General features: G+C 37.8%; 1 protein-coding gene across 1 annotated transcript in view; it reads left to right on the top strand.

Moving 5' to 3' along the window:
- The window catches only part of LOC125775402 (uncharacterized), a 335512-nt gene extending 323092 nt beyond the window's left edge, over positions 1 to 12420 (top strand). Inside the window, exon 2 of the mRNA XM_049445962.1 lies at positions 11115 to 12420. Within this exon, the coding sequence (XP_049301919.1) occupies positions 11210 to 12295 (1086 nt within the window). The 5' untranslated portion in view covers positions 11115 to 11209 and the 3' untranslated portion in view covers positions 12296 to 12420. The remainder of the gene's footprint in view (positions 1 to 11114) is intronic.
- The last annotated feature ends 11549 nt before the right edge of the window (positions 12421 to 23969 follow it).

Here is a 23969-nt window from a genome sequence, read left to right as displayed (position 1 = left end):
TTTTGCGCTTGGCAATTATACATACATATTGATGTATGTTATTTGTATAATGATGAGGTATATATGTTTGCACTAAATATATATGCATATATGTATGTACATGCAGTTATATTTATTTTGTTTGTATTTATGTCTTTTACTTTATTTAGGACTTGCTATTTTTCCTTTGCTTGCTTATTATATACAATCCCGCTTACTGCTTTATTAAGCAAAAAGGGTTTGCCGGAAATTTTTCGTAATTGCTTGGATGTTAGTTGCTTTTGGTGTTTTGATAACACAAAGATAAGCTCTTATGCTTTTTATATATAATATTTAACTTACGTTACCTTAAGCGCTAAATAGGTAGGTAACTTTTTTTTGCCGTTAAAGCGTATTTTAATTATAGGTTTTATATTAAATAACACTGCAATTTCGGGCATACATATGTGCATATATTAAATTAAAAAAGGACATAATACGCTCACTGTGGTTTCCTTTGAGGGAATGTTCTCCAATATGTTTCCCGCTGGTATGCCTCGTAATGTTGTTGCTTTATGTTTAGTGGCTATATTTTTTTCAATTCAGGTGCTTAAGTTTTTCGTGCCCGTTTTTTGTTTAACTTTGTTTTTATTTATGTTTTGCTTTATGGTTTCGCGCCCGTTTGTCTATATGTTTTTTGTTGTACCTGTTGACTGTTTTGTATATTTTGATTTATTATTTGATTTGTTTTATAGAGTGATTTTTTAAGAGCTTGATAACTTTTTTTTTTTTAAAAACGCATAAAATTTGCAAAATCTCATCGGTTCTTTATTTGAAACGTTAGATTGGTTCATGACATTTACTTTTTGAAGATAATTTCATTTAAATGTTGACCGCGGCTGCGTCTTAGGTGGTCCATTCGGAAAGTCCAATTTTGGGCAACTTTTTCGAGCATTTCGGCCGGAATAGCCCGAATTTCTTCGGAAATGTTGTCTTCCAAAGCTGGAATAGTTGCTGGCTTATTTCTGTAGACTTTAGACTTGACGTAGCCCCACAAAAAATAGTCTAAAGGCGTTAAATCGCATGATCTTGGTGGCCAACTTACGGGTCCATTTCTTGAGATGAATTGTTGTCCGAAGTTTTCCCTCAAAATGGCCATAGAATCGCGAGCTGTGTGGCATGTAGCGCCATCTTGTTGAAACCACATGTCAACCAAGTTCAGTTCTTCCATTTTTGGCAACAAAAAGTTTGTTAGCATCGAACGATAGCGATCGCCATTCACCGTAACGTTGCGTCCAACAGCATCTTTGAAAAAATACGGTCCAATGATTCCACCAGCGTACAAACCACACCAAACAGTGCATTTTTCGGGATGCATGGGCAGTTCTTGAACGGCTTCTGGTTGCTCTTCACCCCAAATGCGGCAATTTTGCTTATTTACGTAGCCATTCAACCAGAAATGAGCCTCATCGCTGAACAAAACACGCGCGCGAAACACATTTCGAACCGAACACTGATTTTGGTAATAAAATTCAATGATTTGCAAGCGTTGCTCGTTAGTAAGTCTATTCATGATGAAATGTCAAAGCATACTGAGCATCTTTCTCTTTGACACCATGTCTGAAATCCCACGTGATCTGTCAAATACTAATGCATGAAAATCCTAACCTCAAAAAAATCACCCGTTATTTTTGTCACTTCACATTCTCTGTTACCACCGTGAACTTTCATAAATTTCCTTACGTTCATACGTACGAATATATGTAAATATATTTTTTAGTACACTGTACTGCAGTTTTTTTTTTGTTGTATATATGTATATGTTGGTTTTTTCTTTATTGTTTTTTTTTGTTCTGGTGAGGTCACTGCTCTTTACTTGTTTGTTTTTTTTTTTGGTTTTTGTTTGCACTGTACACTTTGTATATACATATATTTATTTTACCACTAAAGAGCACTTTTATAGTCACCGCACAATTATTATTATCTTTTGTCTGTTCTTATATACATATGTATTTAGTTGAAAAATTAGTTGCTTTTAAGTTCTTTTTTTTTTAATCCATAGTGCCTATCTCTATGGCTCGAAGGACCATGAATAAACGAGGGTAAGAAAAATATTCTTATATTTTTCTGTACAATTTTATTTAATTACAATATAAATATTGACAATTCGTATTTAACAATAAAATGGTATTCGCTACATGCCAAAATATGATCGAATAAATTAATCGTATTTGGATGAAAATTGGAAGAATCCCGGTCAAACTAATTGTTGTACGCCGCATGCAGGATTGACCCGACTTATAGTGTATAAGCGAGAGTTGATTGCAGCGCGAGATCGGTGACGAAAAAACGTATGTACGTTGTTGTGCGCACTCTATGTGACGAAGTGTCGAGCGAATGTGAGAGACGAATTGTGAGGCGCCGACGAGGCGTAGTGTACTTGCGCAAGTTTATGATCGAATTATATCCGCAATCCTTTTTCCCAGCCTTTTTGTTATGTGGGTTGATTGATGTGGATGTGTGTTGAGAAGTGTTGAGTGGTATCAGCTGTGGTGAATTGCGCTGCAGCATTAGGATGCGCTAGTTTTACCGTATTGCTTAACTCATTTAGCTTCGGTATCAGTAGCTTCACCGAAACCTCAAAATGGTTTGAAAGAGAAGGTGAAACGTGATAGCAAATATAAAATATCTACGAATAGTGCATCAAAATGTCACAGACAGTGCTAGTTGAGCCCGACAGACAACAGGCTGCACTCTTACCTACCTACCTCCCTAGGACCACATATAGGGATATTATTTCAAGAATGCTCATAATCTGTCAAGATGTGGCCGTTTTCTAAGATTTGGAGTGGAGCGTTTTTTCATGAATTGTTTCACATTGTTTAATATTTTGATAGTACAATTATCAGAGGGTTCTGATTTACAAATAAAATTACTGAAAAAATTCTAACATTTTAAAACTCTTTGATAATTATTACATTTTCCTATCTTAGGATCTAAAATAATTATACCATGCTTTTGTGATAAAGGGTGTACATTAAATAGTCTGCATGTAGTTTCGAGTATTGGGTATTTGTAAAATGTAATTATATATATAGTAATTCGTGCACACTATTCAAATTAATAAGTGCGCCAGAGTAAAAAGAGTCGTTTTTCGTAAAATTAATAGTATTTGTCATTGTTAGCAATTCATTATAAATCTCTGCTATGACTAAGTTCTCAATTATTGCTTTAGGATCGAGAGTTTCAATTATTCTGTACATGCCTTTATTCTAATTTTATCTTTATGATTTTATCCGTTCTTTATTGGTCATCACTGTCTTACCATTGTCTTCTTTTACGATATGTTTCGCGTATTTCCCTACGTTTTTATTACGCCTGTGCGTTTTCGAAAATATCACGTCTCCTAGATTATAGGCCAGATGCAGTCAATTGCGATTATGATGTCTCAAGACTCTTTCCTGGTTTCGTTGTAGTCGTTCTTGGATGTCAGGATACCCCTTTTGATTAAAAAACACGTCTTCGTGTTTCTCGCTGGAGCAAATTGAAAAACAGCTACGCTGGCTAGGTCATGTCGCCCGAAGGGACGAAAACACTCCAGCTCTGAAAGTATTCGTCGCAGTACCTGCGGGGGGAAGCAGAGAAAGAGGAAGACCTCTACTCCGTTGGAAGGACCAAGTGGAAAAGGACATGGCTTCGCTTGGAGTCTCCAATTCGCACCACCTTGCGGAAAGAAGAAACGCCTGGCGCGCCGTTGTTAACTCGTCTATAACCACGCCACACAAGTAAAGAAGAAGAAGTATGTATTCACACACTTTGTTTGGTATTGGTGCTGAACCTATTAGTAGTATCTGAGCGAGGTTACCTGTGCGTTATTTTTGTAGTTTCTGTAAGCACGGCTGTGCTTTGTATGATTTGTTTTTGTTGTTCGGTTTCGGTGATGTCGTCCACCAATTTCTGCGCTAGTACAATCGATACAGTTGGAAATGTGTCGATAATGTCATTTGCGACGTAAAGTATCATTTCCTGGTCTATTTGCACAGCATTAATTTGGTCTAGTTACATTTAATCAGTTTTAGGGTATGCCTACAGTTAGAAAAAATATTTGGCAAATGTAGTTGGATAGGGTTTACATTTCATTGTTTTATAATGATTTGATTTTTAATTTAATGGTTGCTTTACACGTTTGATTTTGTGTTTTGTGCCTTGTGCTGGATTATGGGAATTATCAGAATTAGATGTGTTATTAATTTGTTTGCGGGAAAGTGCATCAGTAATAACGTTCTGATGACCAGGTTTGTAACTGATTTTAGCGCCGTATTCTTCGACTTTTTGAACAATTTTATTATATGTAATATTTAAGTGCCTATGCACTAATTAGGCAAGTAGTAAGTTGGCTATCGCTCAAGGATTTGTTCAGTATTGTTTTTTCTTTCATTATTGGCGAAAGCCATCCTGCGGGGCCAAATTTATATGTGTTTTTAACTCTAACTTTGTGTTGGAAAATGATGGCTTGAGTGGTAGTCGTACGACGTACCGGCCATAATTTGATCGAGTAGTTGTGGCTTTAGAGAAGTCCTTACAATATCTGATCTATAAATTTATTTGTTATAGGGGAAGTTTCTTCAACTTTTGAAATTCATTTAATTGTGAATTAAGGTATTTTGTTCTCAACTTGAGTTGGTACGGTGGTAACTGGTTCTGTAACTAGTCTACTTTGTGTTTCGCTGTTCAGCTTTTGAGCTTTTTGTGCTTTTGAGCAAAATGGTGTCACCTGGCAATTTTTAGAATTTTGGTTTTCGTGATTTCCTGTTGCAGTTAAACTCGTGTAAGATGTGCATAGTTCGCATGACGAATGTTTTCTTTATCGGTTGTGTTTTGTTAAAAATTCTGTTTGATTTTTTTTTGTTTCTAGCTTAGGGTCTGTTTCAGCTACGACTTTGGTGGTGCTAAATTTTTTTCGTTTTGACTATTTTTTCCTCTACTCTTTCCGCTTTTTCATATTGGAAAATATTTCATTTGTTGCCACGTTGGGCACGTGATAAAAGCGATTGCTCCCACAAAAGTAACGATTTTCTGGTAATGCTGCGGTGAACCCTATTTACCAGAATAGGGTTTTAGCTTTCTGTGAAGATATTTTGTGTCGATAGAATCGACAAGCAAGTAAGTTCATTAGTGCCGTTACTTGTTTATCGTCTAGTAATTTTTTCGCTTTAGTATCTTGCTTTTAGAGCTTTCCAAGCCAAATTGAAATTATCACCATTTAATGCGAACTGCTGGACTATTACGCCTGCTTGACCTTTGGTTTTGTATCTGAGGTGAAACAATTTTTAATAAATAATTCAGAATGGTTTATGTACACGGCCGTGAACATGTCACGGAAGGACGGCCATTCTTCATAACCTCCATAAGATATTTCTGTGTCACATTCAGGCACCTCGAGGGGGATACCTATTGTGGCAGCTCTACTCTCGGATATGGAGTAGGTGCAATTGCTTTTATTATCTTTAATTTATCGGAGATCACAGCTTTTGTTTCTTCATATTGGTCTTAGCTGTTTTCGTATATTGTGAAGCCGATGATTTAAAATTTTGTGGTAGATCGGAATCGTCAGAATCTACTATGGCGTCATGAGCCGCTTGGAGGCGAGTCCAAAAATTTGTTTGGCCTTTTATTAATAACGAATTCACAGTTTTTGTGAATCGGTGAGAAGGCAAATCTAGTGCGACCTGTTTTGAGCGTATAGCTCCTGCAGGTGTATTTTGATTTGCGTCGTTATTAACCAGTTTTGTTTATTATGTATTAAAATATGTGTCAAAAGGAATTAAATTTTTCTTAGTGCAAACTGATTTATAGTATCTATATGAAGCGATAAAGTATACAAAATTTAATACTCTTTTATTTAAATAAGTGTTTGTTATTTAGGATTATCTTGCTAAAAATTTTAGTTTAATTGATAACGTTTTACTTGCGATGGACTTTTTTACTTTATGTTGTTAGTTCTTATCCTATTTTTATATCCTATTTCTTGTTTAGTATTTAGGTACGTAGACTTGTACCTATGTGTTGTGCACTTGAGAGCTCGTTGAAGAGATCAATGCGCTATTTACAAAAGTGTGCACGTATTATTTGTGTGCTTATGATTATTCTTAAGCAATTGAGAGCTCGTTAGAAAGATCAATTCGATTTTGTCTGCAATCCTGCTTGTTTTTGTTTGCCAAAGAACAAGGGGTATTGCCGGATAGTTACCAAAGTGGACCTCGAATATTTGAATATGTGCGCGAGTTAGCAACGCCGAAAATACCCTAAATAAATATCACACTTAATCTAAACAAACATGAAAACTCATGAATCCAAATTGTAGCAGACAGAATGCCATAAGAAATAAGCTGATAAGTGTTAAAAAAAACTATTTTAGTTTTAGCAAGTATGCATTTATTCTCATAAGTATAAATAGCTGTAAGATTGTAAAAAGTAGTCAGTAAAATATATTAATAAAATAGGTAACACGAAAGTGAGTGCACTGCCCAAAAAAATAATATATATTATATTTTACTCACAACAAACTAACCGTTTGTTAACTGGAGGCTCAACCGTTCTTTTCTTTGGAATTCAACCTGGCATATACTGACATAAAGGTTAAAACAAAAATCCACCTTCATGAAGAAAAACATAAAGTTCCTGAAAAATTGGAAACACAATGGAACCTCATAAAAAGAGGCAAAAACTGTTCAATTGGCGTCATCCCTTATTGAGCACCGACTTCGACATGTCTGCACAAGAGATTGCAAGTCTCAGGGCTCAAATTGATGTTTTAACTTCATCTATTACTGATAATCAACAAAGGGTGGCTACACTGGAAAACAGTCTGCAATCGAAAGTGACAATTAAAGATCAGCAACGAAATGCAGATTAAATTAGATATTTTTAAAGTGTTGCCAGATAGATAACTAAATGAGGATTGCACGAGTTCCAATATACTGCTAGGTACTATTGAGGCGATGAGATCCCTACTTGGAAACATGGATCCAAGGATCTTTATCCTGCGTCTACAGACTGCTGTACAGTCTATTGGCAGGTGTTCTGGAGTTTCAGACTCCATGTCGCAAAACCGGCAATTTGCACAAGAAAAGAATAAAACAAGGAAGAGAACTCTGGCAGAGTTCAATTGCGAAATCATTTAATCTTGCACTTACTGAAGTGGAGATGGATAACTCAGGAAATTGATCAGCTATGAAAGAATATGCAAACCAGGAAGCTGTAAGAACATTCATTCTCGGTCTGAGCAGCAAATATACCAGCCACACTCTCTATTGCAACAATCTGAAGGACTCAGAAATGTAAAATCATAATTCGACTTTCCACAATACAATCAGCACAGACAATATAATACATAGCAATACCAACTCCCAAGCAGAAGAAGGAAGGAACCACAAAGGTACAGACCTAACGTGCAGATGCAAAGCAATCAAGCTGCACCCAGGCAACAGCACCAACCAATGAACGTAGATTCATCACAGCAAATTACAATACGAATCATCCTACACCACAAGAAAGCAGCGTTAATCGTCAAATACAAGGAATATCTCCAAATAATTCATTGCGCAGGGACCCTCAAAAAAGAGAACGAAATCGTTCATCTCGTAATTTCAACGCACCACAGAAGATGTATAAACTAAATACATGAAGAAGAACTAGGTTCCCTTACACCATCACATATAAGGAGGGGGTTTGTTTTTCTAAAGCGAGTGAATAAATTGCCGAGTCTTCAACGCCACTGCAGGGAAAGCAGTTAATATCCTCATCGACACTAGAGCAACAAATAACTATAAAGGCACTAAATGCAATACCGGTGAGTCTATTCCAATTAAAGCTATTAAAGTGAAAACTCTTCATGGTTTCTCAATAACAAAATCAAAAAAATATATCAGTATTAGATAATCTCTTCACATTTTTTGAAACTGAAGCAAGATATGAGATATGAGAATTTAATATGCTTCTGGTCGAACAGGGACTCAGAACAGCCAAAGTAGAGATTATCCTTTTCGGGTATAAGCTCAGTTATAAATATAGGGCCAACAAAGAAAGTGATTTTTAGCAAAAAAAAAAATAATTACACAGTAAGCAATGAAAAATATAGATCTGAAATTGAAAAAATAATGGAACAAAATGAAAGTACTAACTCAATATTAGCACTTCTTACCACTGTACAAGCCACAATTAGGACGAAATCCGCAGATCCTACTGATATCGCGGTATAAAGGCAGCTCGTGTTTGTGCTGTCAAAGGCAGCTTTTAAAACAACGAAGAGGTGGTGAGTGTCGATTCTTTTTTACAGTTTTTTTCCAAGATTTGGCACTTGGTAAATATCTGGTCAATTGTTGATTCTCAAGGTCTAAAGCCAAGTTGATAAGGGCCAATCAGTTTGTTGACAGTGGGCTTTAATCTTCCCCACAATATGCTCGATATTAAGGAGGCTTATCCCACGGTAGTTGGCGCAGATTGTAGCATCTACCTTTCATTCTTGATGATGAAACTGATGCATGTTCCTCATCAGTTATTCGCCGCCGTGCTGGAATAGCTAGCCGGCAATCCATCGAACCCCGCCGCTTTGTTGTTCTTCAGACAGGTGATTGCGATTCGAACTTTTTCATGGTCAGGCAATGGAACGTCTGCTCCATCGTCATCGATTGGGGAATCAGGTTCGTCTTCTCCTGGTGTTATGCATTCACTGCCATTGAGCAGTGAGAGAGGTGTTTCCTCTGTGCATCGGTTACCACATCACCTCTAAGGGTTCTGCAAAACTATCTTCTCTTAGTCGCCGCATCATTTCGTAGAATTTTAGAGCATTACCCCTATCGGCCAGCTTGTCAAGCTCTTCATACTCACGCATTTCGGCCTCTTTTTTTTCTCTCTGCAAATGCGTCTCGCTTCCCTCTTCAACTCTCGGATCTATCCCATCGCGCACGTGTTGTGGTCGATCGTAACGGTGCGAAGTAGGCAGTCTGGTTTCTCTTCGCTTCGACGCGGCACTCCTCTTCGTACCAGCTGTTCTTTTGCATTTTCCGAAAAGTAATGGTTTCGGTTGCAGCTGTACGTAAGGAGTTTGAAATGCCGTACCACAGTACCCTTATACCGAGTTGTTGACGAGTGCTCTCAGAGAGCAGGAGGGCAAGCCGAGTAGAAAATCGTTCGGCTGTCTGTTGTGATTGCAGCTTCTCGACGTCGAATCTTCCTTGTGTTTGTTGGCGTGCGTTTTTTGCTGCACAGAGGCGGTTGCGAATTTTGGCTGCAACAATAAAGTGGTCCGAGTCGATGTTAGGACCTCGGAGCGCACGCACATCTAAAACACTGGAAACGTGTCTTCCGTCTATCACAACATGATCGATCTGGTTGGTGGTTTTTCGATTCGGAGACAGCCAGGTAGCTTCATGTATCTTCTTATGCTGGAATCTAGTACTACAGTTAACCATATTTCGGGCCCCGGCGAAGTCGATCAGCCTCAACCCATTTGGGGACGTTTCCTCGTGGTGGCTGAATTTACCGACCGTAGTGCCAAAGATACCTTCTTTGCCCATCCTGGCGTTGAAGTCGCCAAGCACGATTTTGACATCGTGGCGGGGGCATCTCTCGTAAGTGCGCTCCAAGCACTCATAAAAGACATCTTTGGTCACATCGTCCTTCTTTTCCGTCGGGGCGTGGACGCAAATCAGCGATATGTTGAAGAACCTCGCTTTGTTGCGGATTGTGGCTAGACGTTCATCCTCCGGAGTGAATGATAGTACTCGGCGACGGAGTCTCTCTCCCACCACGAATCCAACACCAAACTCGCGCTCCTTTATATGGCCACTGTAGTAAATGTCACAAGGACCTACTCGTCTCTGTCCTTGTCCCGTCCATCGCATTTCTTGGACGGCGGTGATGTCAGCCTTTATTTTCACGAGGACATCAACCAGCTAGCAGCGGCACCTTCCCAATTAAGGGATCGGACATTCCAGGTGCATGCCATTAAATCGTAGTCCTCATTTCATTTGCCATGGTCGTCATCAAAAAGGTGGGTCTCTCATCCGAGGCTGGTTGTTATTTTTCATTGGGTGTGCTTTTTACGTGCAGTTCTCAAGCCCAGCGCACAACCCTATATAGAGGACGTTTCGCCTTCTCACTTTAGCTCGCCTTCAAACGGATATTTTTAGGCTAACCAGAGGATACTTGTTCAAGGACCGGAAGTCGTGAGCTGCAAGAGCCATATGTAAAAGAATCGTTTCTGACCACTCCCAAGTGAACGGCAATCAGAGAACTTTCCTCACTTGCGTGATCTTCTACACATGATTCCATCCTTCTCAGGCGAATAAATACACTTAAATTTATTCTACAATAGCGATAGCATATACAATAGCTCAACCGACAAATACTCAAAATCTTGCCACTTTAGACGAATACCTTCAAGAAAAGATGCATACAAATACGTCAACGAGATACTCGTACTTTCACAAACATACCCAAACGCAAAATTTTAAATAACGACTTTTCATTTACTAGCATCTGTGCACAACAAATTTACAAACGACTAAATATAACGCAAACCAAAACGGCAACGTTCCATTCTACTACAAACGAACAAGTTGAGCGCGAAAGTTTTGTATGTGTTCAAATGTATGTGCAGCAGGGAATCCCTTGGGGAAGGATTTAGTATACCGCCCCAGGATTTCGGTAATAAAATGGGTATGGTCGGATAGAGGAGATTCTCCAGATCATGAATATAGCCGCAGGAAGTTTATAGTTTTCGAGATATTCGAGTTTAAAGTTGAAAATTAGCACTATTTGAAGTACGTATTTTCTTGATATAAAACTTCACTTATTCCCGAAATCCTGCGACGGTATGCTAAAGCCGACCCTTTTTCTCAACCAGGAAAGTGTGTGGATATGTAAAGTACAAATATATATGTTAAAAGATCAACATATCTTATTTAAATATTCAGCTTGTGCATTATATAGAAGTACATATATGTATATGAATGTATGAACATGCAGATCAATGCGCGCACATGTAATATATGTATTGATAAGTGATAAAATCATGATTTGAATTTTTAAATGCGCACATGCGTTTATATACATATGTATGTATATACGATGTAACGGGTGATTTTTTTGAGGTTAGGATTTTCATGCATTAGTATTTGACAGATCACGTGGGATTTCAGACATGGTGTCAAAGAGAAAGATGCTCAGTATGCTTTGACATTTCATCATGAATAGACTTACTAACGAGCAACGCTTGCAAATCATTGAATTTTATTACCAAAATCAGTGTTCGGTTCGAAATGTGTTTCGCGCTTTACGTCCGATTTATGGTCTACATAATCGACCAAGTGAGCAAACAATTAATGCGATTGTGACCAAGTTTCGCACTCGGTTTACTTTATTGGACATTAAACCAACCACACGAATGCGTACAGTGCGTACAGAAGAGAATATTGCGTCTGTTTCTGAGAGTGTGGCTGAAGACCGTGAAATGTCGATTCGTCGCCGTTCGCAGCAATTGGGTTTGTGTTATTCGACCACATGGAAGATTTTACGCAAAGATCTTGGTGTAAAACCGTATAAAATACAGCTCGTGCAAGAACTGAAGCCGAACGATCTGCCACAACGTCGAATTTTCAGTGAATGGGCCCTAGAAAAGTTGGCAGAAAATCCGCTTTTTTATCGACAAATTTTGTTCAGCGATGAGGCTCATTTCTGGTTGAATGGCTACGTAAATAAGCAAAATTGCCGCATTTGGGGTGAAGAGCAACCAGAAGCCGTTCAAGAACTGCCCATGCATCCCGAAAAATGCACTGTTTGGTGTGGTTTGTACGCTGGTGGAATCATTGGACCGTATTTTTTCAAAGATGCTGTTGGACGCAACGTTACGGTGAATGGCGATCGCTATCGTTCGATGCTAACAAACTTTTTGTTGCCAAAAATGGAAGAACTGAACTTGGTTGACATGTGGTTTCAACAAGATGGCGCTACATGCCACACAGCTCGCGATTCTATGGCCATTTTGAGGGAAAACTTCGGACAACAATTCATCTCAAGAAATGGACCCGTAAGTTGGCCACCAAGATCATGCGATTTAACGCCTTTAGACTATTTTTTGTGGGGCTACGTCAAGTCTAAAGTCTGCAGAAATAAGCCAGCAACTATTCCAGCTTTGGAAGACAACATTTCCGAAGAAATTCGGGCTATTCCGGCCGAAATGCTCGAAAAAGTTGCCCAAAATTGGACTTTCCGAATGGACCACCTAAGACGCAGCCGCGGTCAACATTTAAATGAAATTATCTTCAAAAAGTAAATGTCATGAACCAATCTAACGTTTCAAATAAAGAACCGATGAGATTTTGCAAATTTTATGCGTTTTTTTTTTTTAAAAAAGTTATCAAGCTCTTAAAAAATCACCCTTTATATATGTACATATACATATATTGTTGTGATAAATTTAATTTCTATTAGTAAGAAATATAATACAAAAATAGTTATTAGTAAAATATATCATGTAAAAATTAAATAAAATTATTAAATTGACTATAAATATTACTATGCATGCATTCATAAAAAATTATACTCATATCATAATAATTTTTCAAGTCAATATGGAATTGCTGAGGGCAAAACGGAAAAGCATACATATTTACATACATTGTACATACAAGCGATTATCTTCAACATTCCCTCATTGGGCATTCATTCTATCATCATATGGCGTAAATACTCGTACATGCATACTATACATATATTTACTTCTTTTCATATTCTTGGTTGAGTTAACATTTCTCGGCGTCAATTCCTTGGTTGAGAAGTGAATTCCGTGGTTCAAGTTTTACAAATGTTCAATATCGAACCTGCACCCTCTCTATGTCTATATTTTCCCTGGTCGGACGACGTGGTTTTCCGTCCAAAACTCATGAGCAAAACATTTATAAGAGCTCAAAGAGCCACCGAAAAACAATTTGTGAATTTTATCCAACAAGTTTCACCTGAGATTGTACAAAAATACGCTCCCCAACAATTGGCAGTTCATTCCTCCAAGCGCTCCTCTTATGGGTGGCTTATGGGAATCGACTTTAAAAAGCTTTAAATCACACTTTAAAAAAGTAACTGGAAACTACAAGTTTAATTTTAAAGAATTTAGAATATTATTAATTCGTATTGAAGCCGTTCTCAATTCACGGCCATTAACGACACTCTCTCAAGATCCTTCAGATATATACCAGGGCACTTTCTCAAAGGAGAACACATTCTGGCCATACCTGAGCCAGACGTGGTATCGCTTTCCTTACTAAATAGATGGGAACGAATTAAAATTCTCCATCATGATTTTAGCCACCGATGGAAGGAGGAGTATAAAATACATTCATAAAAGGTAAGGCTGGAAAACTTCCGAAAAGGCGACAAAGCTTGGAGATTTTCTCCTAATACAAATGGAATGGCGGCTTAGTCGCATAGAGAAGCTATATCACGGCTCTGATGGTCGTATCCGAGTGCTTCCTACCATCCGCAGATACTAACGAAAATGCACGTAATCAACAATCCGTACAATAATACCTACACGCAGAAATTGAAACATCAGTTTAATAACCAGAACCGAAATAAATTGCAAATATGATAAATCATATGTAATAGCAAAATGGAAATTTAAGGTTTCCACCCTCATGCGCCACTAAACCACACAGCACACCACTCATAAAGCAACACTGGTACATACACCACACTTGAAGGCAGAGGTATCCTCACACCCCACACATCCATTGGAAGCAGTGGGATACACCACACACACACCAATACACGCAGTAAGCAACCCACCACCGTCCAACGAGCAAAAACTTTCGTCCTGGAACGCCTTCTTTTGACCACGAATTGCGATCAGTCAACATCGGCAGACGTTTTCTTAACAATCATCCAAATTTCCAGAGGGATTCGACCAAGTTATTCTCTTTTTTATAGTTTGTACTGGTATCCGACCAGGAAGTTAATCATTTTTTCAATCGAATAACTCATCCAGTTATTCTATTTATTATTTTATTTCCACTGGTATCCGACCGGGAGATAGGTTTGTAAACCTCATTTTGTGAACAAAATAAAACCGTTTCGCCAAAAAAAGGGGTTTCTTTTCGGAGTAATAATGCAAGTTGGTCTGCCCACAGGGAGGAGTGCTATCCCCCCTGTTAAGGAGCCTAGTCGTAGACGCACTACTTGTGCTACTAACAAATAATGGAATCCGCTGTCAAGGTTATGCGGATGTGACATCGTACAAAGGCGACTAGGCCTAGCAAAGGGTTGGTGCAACAGCGTTGGACTAAACATCAACCCCTTGAAGACGACCATCGTCCCATTTACGAGGCGCAGGTCAAATATCTAGGCTGGATTCCACGTTAAAATGGAAGCAGCACATTGACCTGACCATGGTCAAAACTACAAAGGCACTGATGGTGTGCAACCGGCTGGCTGGTAGTTACTGGGGGTGTAAACCAAGCATTATCAGATGGTTGTACACTATGATAATGCGACCAATTATCACCTACGGAGCGGTGGTTTGGGCACCGAAAGCAGAGCAGACGACGGTAGCACTCAAACTATCGAAACTGCAAAGGCTCGCATGCGTCTGTATGACAGGAGCTATGTGCACCTGTCCGACAGCTGCACTTAAGGCCCTGCTGGAGCTCACCCCGCTACACCTACTAATTGGTCAAGTCGCCAAGCACACTCTGCTTTAAATGACAGCAGAGGGGACTGGCAAAGGTAAAGTGATCTCGTCCCAACGCATGGAAGAGCTAAGCGGCATCATACCACTGGCTCTTCTTCCAAGGGACAGCATTAGCAAAAAGGTGAAGTTTAAGATCACTCTCGCCAGCAAGGCCGAGTGGAGCGACTCCGCTCTCGAGCTACTACTTAGGTATAGCTCGATCAGGTGTCAGGTGGTACACCGACGGCTCTATAACGTCCTGGGGAATTGGCGCAGGGGTCGCGGGACCACGCACAAAACTCTCTATACCTTTGGGTAAGTTTCCGAGCATATTCCAAGCGGAGGTATGTCGGTGCGTTGTGTTAAACTTCCAACGCGGCTATCGCAATGAACGTATAGCTATACTAAGCGATAACCAAGTGGAACTCAAGGCGATCTCGTCGTACGAGGTAAAATCGCTATTGGTGCAGGAGTGTATAGACCGGCTGAATAATCTGGCAGAATGCAACCAAGTGCACCTTATTTGGGTGCCTGGTCACAAAGGCATCGCCGGAAATAAACTGGCAACCACCAGCATGGTAGGACCGGAACCTTTCATAGCGGTAAGTCTCCACACCATAAAGGAACAGTTCCGCAAAGAAGAAACAGTGGGTAAGGAGAGACATTGGCAACAGCTTCCAGGCTTGCGACACGCAAAGTTGCTAATGAATGGTTATAACCTCAAAAGATTTAATTTTGTAATCAATCTCCCGAGAGATAAAGTCAGGCTACTGGTCGCCTTCTACACTGGCCATTGCAAACTCAAGAAGCACTTATTCAACATGGGCCTCGCTTCTTGTGCAAATTGCCGGTTCTGCGACTTGGAACCCGAAACTCCGGAACACCAGCTAATGGATTGCACAGCAATCTGTATGCGCAGGATTAAGGCCCTTGGATCCATGTTTCTAAATAGAGATCACATCGCCTCACTAGCACCTAGCAGTATACTGGAATTCATCCATTTTCTGAGGCTGAGGCAATAGACCCTAGGTCGCGGTGTAATCCTCATTCATTTATTTATCTTTAAGTGGTGGTGTCAACAACGCGGTTTCGGTTATTGACTACGGTTCCATTTCAATTTTATGGAAACCCTTTGTGAGGTCTAATATCACAGATAAATCCACTCTAGCTTACTCAATATTTCACGTTTGGTATAATCCAAATGGGGCTGCAGTATGGTGATATACTTTCTCGAATTATTTTTTGTTTCAGCATGTCTTGAATTCGGTTTTCGACTTCTTTTTCACGAGCTTGTGGAAAATTATTAAGTTTTGAATAAATCGGAAAGCTGTATGTAGCGTCCACGGTATGTTTTTCTTGGTTTGTGAAAGGGTCGCCTTCTCGATATTAGATATTTTGTAATTTCTTTGAAATTTTTCTTCTATATTTAAATGATTTAGTCGAAATAAAGTTTCTTTGAATTCAGGTATTTCTTGAATTCGGGGAATTCTTAAAAATGGTTTTGCTCTGGAACGTTATTTGAATTTTGTATTTGTTATTAAACATATTTACTATCTGCGTATCGTAATCATTTACTGCATTTTACCTAAGGTGTGGTACGCTTGGTTAAGGGCATCATAAACTTGATTTGAAATATCATTACTTGGCATAGCGTTAAAATAGGAATAGAATAAATATTGAGATCAATTTGATAATGATTAAGGTAGTAAGAGTATCCGGAATTAAGCATTGGTATGGGTTTCTTGATATTCTGCTTCCCCCGGCGGGTTCTGTGTCGAATACTTTCAGAGGTGAAGGATTTTCGTCCATTCGGACAATATGACTTAGTCAGCGTAGGCGCTGTCTGTTAATTCGCTGAACTATGTCAATATCGTCGTGTATCTTATATAGCTCATCTTTCCATCGAATGCGATATTCGCCGTGGCCAACGCGAAAAGCACCATAAATCTTTCGCAGGATCTTTCTCTCGAAAACTCGTAGCGTCGGCTCATCAGATGTTGTCATCGTCCACGCCTCTGCACCATATAGCAAGTCAGTACGGCTTATGAAGGGATAAAAAGTATTCGAATTGCCTTAGAAGTAGAAGGGCATGTAATTGACATTCGACTTGGATTGTGTTATTTATTTTATTGATTTATTTATTTTATTATAATTTTATTTTATAAATTTTTGTATTGTTTCAGGTAGCTACTGCACTTCTAACTGTTTCACCTTGTTCATAAAGATATGAACATGAAAGTTTTGTAACCTTAAGATAGAATTATATATACAAAATTATATTTTTGACACAACTACATTAATACATAAGTCTGTCAAAGTCAAAGACTGTTTTTTCTGTACACACCTTGTTGGAGATAACCGTTTGGATTTATTACTCCGGAAATTAAGAATATATGAGAATATTTAATTCTTAGCTTTGGACAGTATATATATTTATAAAAGAATGTTCATAGAACATTTGTGTATATTGTGTGAAATTGCTTGCATGGGGGCGGGCACCTTTGGTGAGTAAAATGTTGTGACAATTTTGAATTTATTACTAGGTATGTCTAATGTGCATTTCTTTTGCCACTATAATTTTTTTGCTGTGTGTTTGCATGTGTATTTTTTAAATTTTTTAATATCACTACATTGTATATACATATTTTTCTGGAGTGTCCCTTTTCGTTCAGTTACAGGTGCACAAACGAATAAATGTATCTATGTTTGTGTGCTGCGCCTTCCATTACCCAAGGAGGTACAAATAATTGGATACGCGGATGACATCGCGGTGACAGTGGTAGCGAAAGAAATTCACGAAATAGAGCGTCTTTGCAGTGAAAAAATCAAAGCTTATGGTGACAAAGCTTCAACTAACTGGCCAAAAGTCAGAAGCAGTACTAATCGTAAGCAGGAATACACTAAAGGTCGGATATACCATTATGCCTTGATCACACGTAACGAGTAGAGCGGCGAGACAGTGACTCGACCGAGTGCTCGTTTCGTTTAAACAGTAAGGCGAGTAATGAACCGAGTCAGTGGGCGAGTATAGTGGCGAGAGAGTCACATTTTGTTTACTAGGCTTCTTTTTTCTTCACTCTTTTGCCCCTTCTGAGCTAATCACTGACTCGCTCGTTGCGTGTTCGGTCTTCACTCGCCACTCGGTCGAATTTTATGTTGTGTATTTAGTTTCAATTGCATATTGCATTGTGAAAGCATCGAAATGGCAAATAAGTGGAATTATGATACAACTGTGAAATGTATTCAAAATTATAAATTGCACCAATGCTTGTGGAATTTTTCATCTGCGGATTATAAAAACAAACACAAACGTGAGGCTGCACTTCTTGCCATAGTCCAAGAAATGAATGTAACAGATTTTGGAGTGATAGAGGCGAAGAACAAAATAAAAAATTTAAGATCGACCTACAGCCAGGAGAAAAAAAATTGAAGATTCTAAAAAATCAGGAGCTGGACTCACCAACGTCTACAAATCAAACATAAAGTGGCTTCACGAAATGGAAGAGGTGTTCGCAAACGAACTAAAAAGACAAACGTTTAAAAATGTAAGTTTATTAAATATTTCTTTATTAATCTTAACTAATCATCCTGTTTTGCCATGGCACTGCACTTTTCACGCAAATCCCTAGCTGTCTTTCCAGCGTAGTTGGTGTTATGATCGGTAATACTGGGCAGCCCTTGAACAAGTTCTCTTCGCCAAGCTCCTGGAACTATTACACCAGAGTTGATATCCTCTTCATCAACACAACCACTTGGGAAATATGTAGTTGAGCTTTCAGTTCTGAGCCAATTATGCAGAGCACATGCAGCACGAACTATTTTGTCAGTTGTTTTGACATCCGTTGGAATAGGTGTATGAAAAATTCTGAATCTGCTCGCTGGAATTCCAAACGCATTTTCGACTATTCTTCGTGCTGTAGATAAACGATAGTTGAAAATTTTTTGTGCTGTTGTGAAATTTGGTCCACCGTATGGTTTCAATAAATAACACTTCTATGCAAAAGCGTCAAGGCCCACTAAAAACCCACCTTTGGGTAACATATTGTTTTCAAGGGCTTGGCACAATGCACTTTGATTGAAGATTCCTGCATCCGCATTTCTTCCATTTGCTCCAATATTTGAACAGCGAAAACAATAATCATGGTCCACGACAGCCATTAAGACAACACTATTGGCGCCCTTATAATTAAAATATTCACTTCCACAATTTGGAGGTGCAGAAATAACAATATGTTTGCCATCAATGGCGCCATGGCATCCGGGAAAATTCCACCTGATTTTAAATCCGTTTTAAATTTTTTTCCATTCATGATCGTTCGGTACATGAAATAATTTTTAATAATATAAATTTAATATTTCAATTTACAGATTCTTGCATCGTCTTCAACTATTGAAGTTGAAACTGAGCAATGCCCAGCTACTGAAGGCAAATTTTATTTTTCAATTACAAATTACCTTTAAGAATTCTTGTAAATAAAATGAAATAGCTTCTTGCAGATATTGCTGAGCGAGAAATACGGTACATTGCCTGCAAATAGCGATAGCTCATTTCCGTTGCCAAGTAAGTTAACGCTACTTGTAGTTTAACTCGTGCAGGAACAGTCCAACAGGTCCAACAGGGTTTCGAAGGTTTTTATATTCATGCGCAAAAGCGCCCTGAATTCTTCAGGATCTTCTGATTCCAATTCTCTAAAGAGGGTATTTGTTGCACCAATAGCGGATCGCCTCAATATCCACGGTCTTGTCCACACTCTATTATTTTCTGCTTCCAATAAATCCCACAACTCTTTTATGAGATGCGGTAGAACTTCATTAAAAACTCTTTTAAAATGTCTTTTTCTACCAAACATTGTAAATAAAACTTTGCAAAACTTCACTGTCTAACTAAATGAAAAAAATACGTGTAAACCTCTACTCGCCAACGCAACTCTCTCGACCGAGTAACATACTCGGCCAGAATACTGTCTCGCCACTGTACTCGTTACGTGTAAAAAGGCCATTACTACAGAACAATCTTTGAGATATCTAGAAGTGATGATAGACTCGAGGTTAAGTTACAAGACGCATAGAGACAAAGCCTGTGAAAAAGCATCAAGGGTGACTGCGACGCTAACGAGGATAATGGCTAACATTGGTGGACCAAGTCAGAATACACGAGTCTTTTTGGCCAAAGTGAGTCAGTCTATACTTATGTATGCTGCACCCATATGGTGGACAGCGCTGCAGCAGAAAAATTCATATCTGGCAAAGATTTTCTAACTTTTATTATCTGTGTGCACAGAAGTTAGTCGTGTATGGGTTTGTGTGCCCACAATTGCTCATTTGGAAAATAGTGTTGAATAATGAATAGAAAAAGTAACTGTTGTGATGATTCCTTGTCTAAATACGGTAAATACACAAATATGCTATTAATTTTAAGTTAGGAAATACTTATGATTAAATTTTTAAAACTTCATAATAGACAAACTATATCTATCAGTATATTTCAGTTTTTATTTATGCCCAATATATTCCAATAAGAATGATATGATTTCTTAAAAAAAAACAAACAGACTAATTAAGGGAATTTAATAAATATATTATTTAAGGGGTTAGTAGGGTAATCTGGCCTGTTTTTTTGAATTTTTTTCATAGAAATTTTTATTCTACAATAGAATTTTTTTCACATATCATGAGGTATATCGTGGAGTGTATAAAGAAGTTTTTTCGGAATGTTTGGATGACATCTGTCGGCGAAATTGCTGAGTGAATGAGATGCGTTTTTTCACTGGCAGACACGATTTCTCATGTTTCGATCATCTAAAACACAAAAACCCAATTTATTCTTAATGCGTGAATGGTTATCGTCCCTGCTAGAAACATGAAAAAATATTGATAAATAAAAAAGTATATAACTTTTGTTTTTAATTCTTCATAAATTTTGTCATAACATTGTGAATCAATTATAAAAAATTATGAATCTGGTAGGGACGATAGCCAGGTGCTTTGTGAACATATAAAAGAAACAAGTAAGGAAGGGCTAAGGTCGGGTGTCACTCTCGCATGATAAAGTTTATCACTTTCGAGATTTCATTATACGTCATTTACATTTTTTTTATTTTGCTGTAAAATTAATTAGATTAGTAGTTCCTGAGATATGGTTTTTGGTCCATAAGTGGGCGACGCCACTCCCATTTTCAATTTAAAAAAAAAGCCTGGGTGCAGCTTCCTTCTGCCATTTCTTCGGTAAAATTTATTGTTTCTGGCGTTTTTTGTTAGTCATTAGTTATTATCCGATTTCTTCCATTTTTGAGCTGTATATGGAAATACCTGAAGGAAACGACTCTATAGAGTTTGGTTGACATAGCTGTAGTAGTTTCCGAGATATGTATAAAAGACTTAGTAGGGGGCGGGTCCAAAAAAGTTACGTCCAAATATGCCCCTTCCTAATGCGATCCTTTGTGCCAAATTTCACTTTAATATCTTTATTTATGGCTTAGTTATGACACTTTATAGGTTTTCGGTTTTCGCCACTTTGTGGGCTTGGCAGTGGGCCGATTTTGCCCATCTTCGAACTTAATCTTCTTATTGAGCCAAGAAATATGTGTACCAAGTTTCATCACGATATCTCAACTTTTACTCGACGGACGGACGGACAGACAGACATCCGGATTTCAACTCTACTCGACACCCTGATCACTTTGGTATATATAACCCTATATCTGACTCTTTTAGTTTTAGGACTTACAAACAACCGTTATGTGAACAAAACTATAATACTCTCCTTAGCAACTTTGTTGCGAGAGTATAAAAATTATCCAATCGACCGGAATTATGTCCGCCAGTTTAAAGAAGTGTGTTTTGAGAAAAACGAAAAATGCCAGGTGTGCACTCCAAGCTCCAATGGTAAAGTGGGTTTCTATATTAATTCTAGGGGTATAAAAGAACAGAAAGTGCAAAAAAAATGTTGAAAAAAGATTACCCTACTGACCCCTTAAACTAATCACTGGTAAATGCTTATAGCCCATCGTATTCAAACAAAAGAATTCCCCGTTTTCATGTTTAAAATTCAGCTACAGTGACATGCTTGTATGCTTGTTTGCATTTGTGGTGTTTTTCTTTCCATACATATGGATTTTTTCTTATTTAAATTAAATAAAGAAATAAGTAATATTATATTATATAATAATATTACGTAATGAAATAGTAAAATACCTGGATCACCCCGGGGATTGGCTCGACTCGGTTTATTTTTTTAGAGCGCGGCCGAAAACCGCCAACGCAGAAAGGAGTGCTACGAGAAAGTACTTCAGTCCCGCCAGGTATTGGCCAGGGTTTTTTAAGAGCGAGGCGGAAGGCTCCAATTTTATAATATGTTCTAGGTGATAGTGTAATATATGATATTACATTAAAATATACCTATTTTGCTAATAATATAAATAGAATGAAATTAATAAATAATTATAATAATATTATTTAATAGTCGCCAATATTTTTAAATTTCTCACAATTTAGTTAGCAGTTCAGTTGGTAGTACTCAATTCTAGAGTTGAAAAATGTTTTTTATTATAGTTAATAAAGAAAAAAGACCACGCGAAAGTGAAAACAAAGAAAACGTTTTCATTGAAAAATCCTTGATTCTTGGTTTTTTAGATGTGGCAAAGCTGGTTTTCTTCGTAATTGTCAATACTCTTACTTTTTCAGCCATGAATTTGTTGAGTGATTTTTAAATTAATAAATTTAGCTGAAAAATAACAAAATAAAAGTGAAAAATGAACTTATTTCAATGTTTATAGTGGATATTTAAATATACAAAGTGAAAAATGTGAAGACATTTAGTCAAACATAGAGAAATACCATGTTTTATTAGTGCAAAATTTTTTTTAAAATTTTAATCATTATTTGATCACGAGCAGGCATTGAAAACGATAGCAATTAAATTTTCACAAGCTCATATAAAATTTCAAAAATTATATAAATTCTTAATTTTTTTTTTTATATTATTGCAAAGAAATTTAAATTTAATTTAAATTGTACATATATTGTTGTGAGAGTGGTTATAATTATTACTCCAGTTCCCACGAAATAACTGTAGAGTGCGGTCACACAGAAGAAGGATCAGCAAACTGCCATGAAGGATGACCCCGAAAGGGGCAGAAGTAACTACTTCGCCATACTAGGCGAGCCACCAAAAACAAAACGTAAGGCATACAATATAAACAACAACTATGACTTCCCAACGCTTAAACTCAACAAGCACGCAAGTACTCAACAAAACTCACCATGCCCAAAGTTTCTACTTATAAAAAGCAAAACCAAAAAACCACTGAAATCGTATAACATTTTCGCAGTCAGCAAAGCGCTCGAATCAATCACATCCGAAAAGCCCATAGAAATATCATTTACAAGAGATGGAGACCTTCTTTTACTAACAAAAACTCAACAGCAAGCGAACAAATACCTTAAAGCAACTCAATTGTCAAATATTTGCAACATTTCAGTCTCTCTCCACCCAAGGCTTAATATATCCAAAGGTGTAGTCTATTCTGGAGTTCTAAAACATCTAAGTGAAGAAGAAATCGTAGAAGGTCTAAAAGATCAAGGTGCAGTGGAATGTAAGAAAATCAGAAAATACATAGAAGGTAAACTCACTGACACTCCGCTTCACATCGTCTCTTTCAACACTTTTACTCCGCCAAAAGAAGTGAACATAGGATGGCTGAAAGTAAAAGTTGAACCATATATTCCATCGCCCATGCAATGCAAAAACTGTTTTTTAATCGGCCATACAGCTAAACATTGCACCTCTGAAGCAAAATGCAATGTATGTTCTTCTACCATCCACGACTTGACACCTTGTTCGAAAGTGCAATGTATCAACTGCAAACAAAATCATCGCTCTAACAACAAACAATGCCCCACGTACAGAAAAAGACAAGATATTTTGAAACACAAAACAATAAATAAATGCTCATTTAGGGAAGCTATAAAAACAATTAACAAAAATAGTACTGACTACAGCAAAAATGTACCAGAAGTATACATCGAAGAAACAACGCAAAAAAGAATTAAAAAAACACAAACAAATGTAAACGACAACAATAACGTTCATATACAAACAAATAAAATTACTTTACACAGCGCAAACCACGATTCAAGCCGGAAAGAAAACATGTATCAAACTTCAATCAATTCCACAATACCACCAACCGAATTACATTTACAACCGAATTTTCTACAACATTTCGAGCATCATATTAGCCATCCCAACAACCCAACAAATGCACTAATTACAACAAATACCCAC

The sequence above is a fragment of the Bactrocera dorsalis genome, chromosome 1, assembly GCF_023373825.1.
Source record: "Bactrocera dorsalis isolate Fly_Bdor chromosome 1, ASM2337382v1, whole genome shotgun sequence".
Lineage (NCBI taxonomy): Eukaryota > Metazoa > Arthropoda > Insecta > Diptera > Tephritidae > Bactrocera > Bactrocera dorsalis.
The sequence above is the reverse complement of the archived record's forward strand: the minus strand, read 5'-3'. Positions and strand labels throughout refer to the sequence as shown.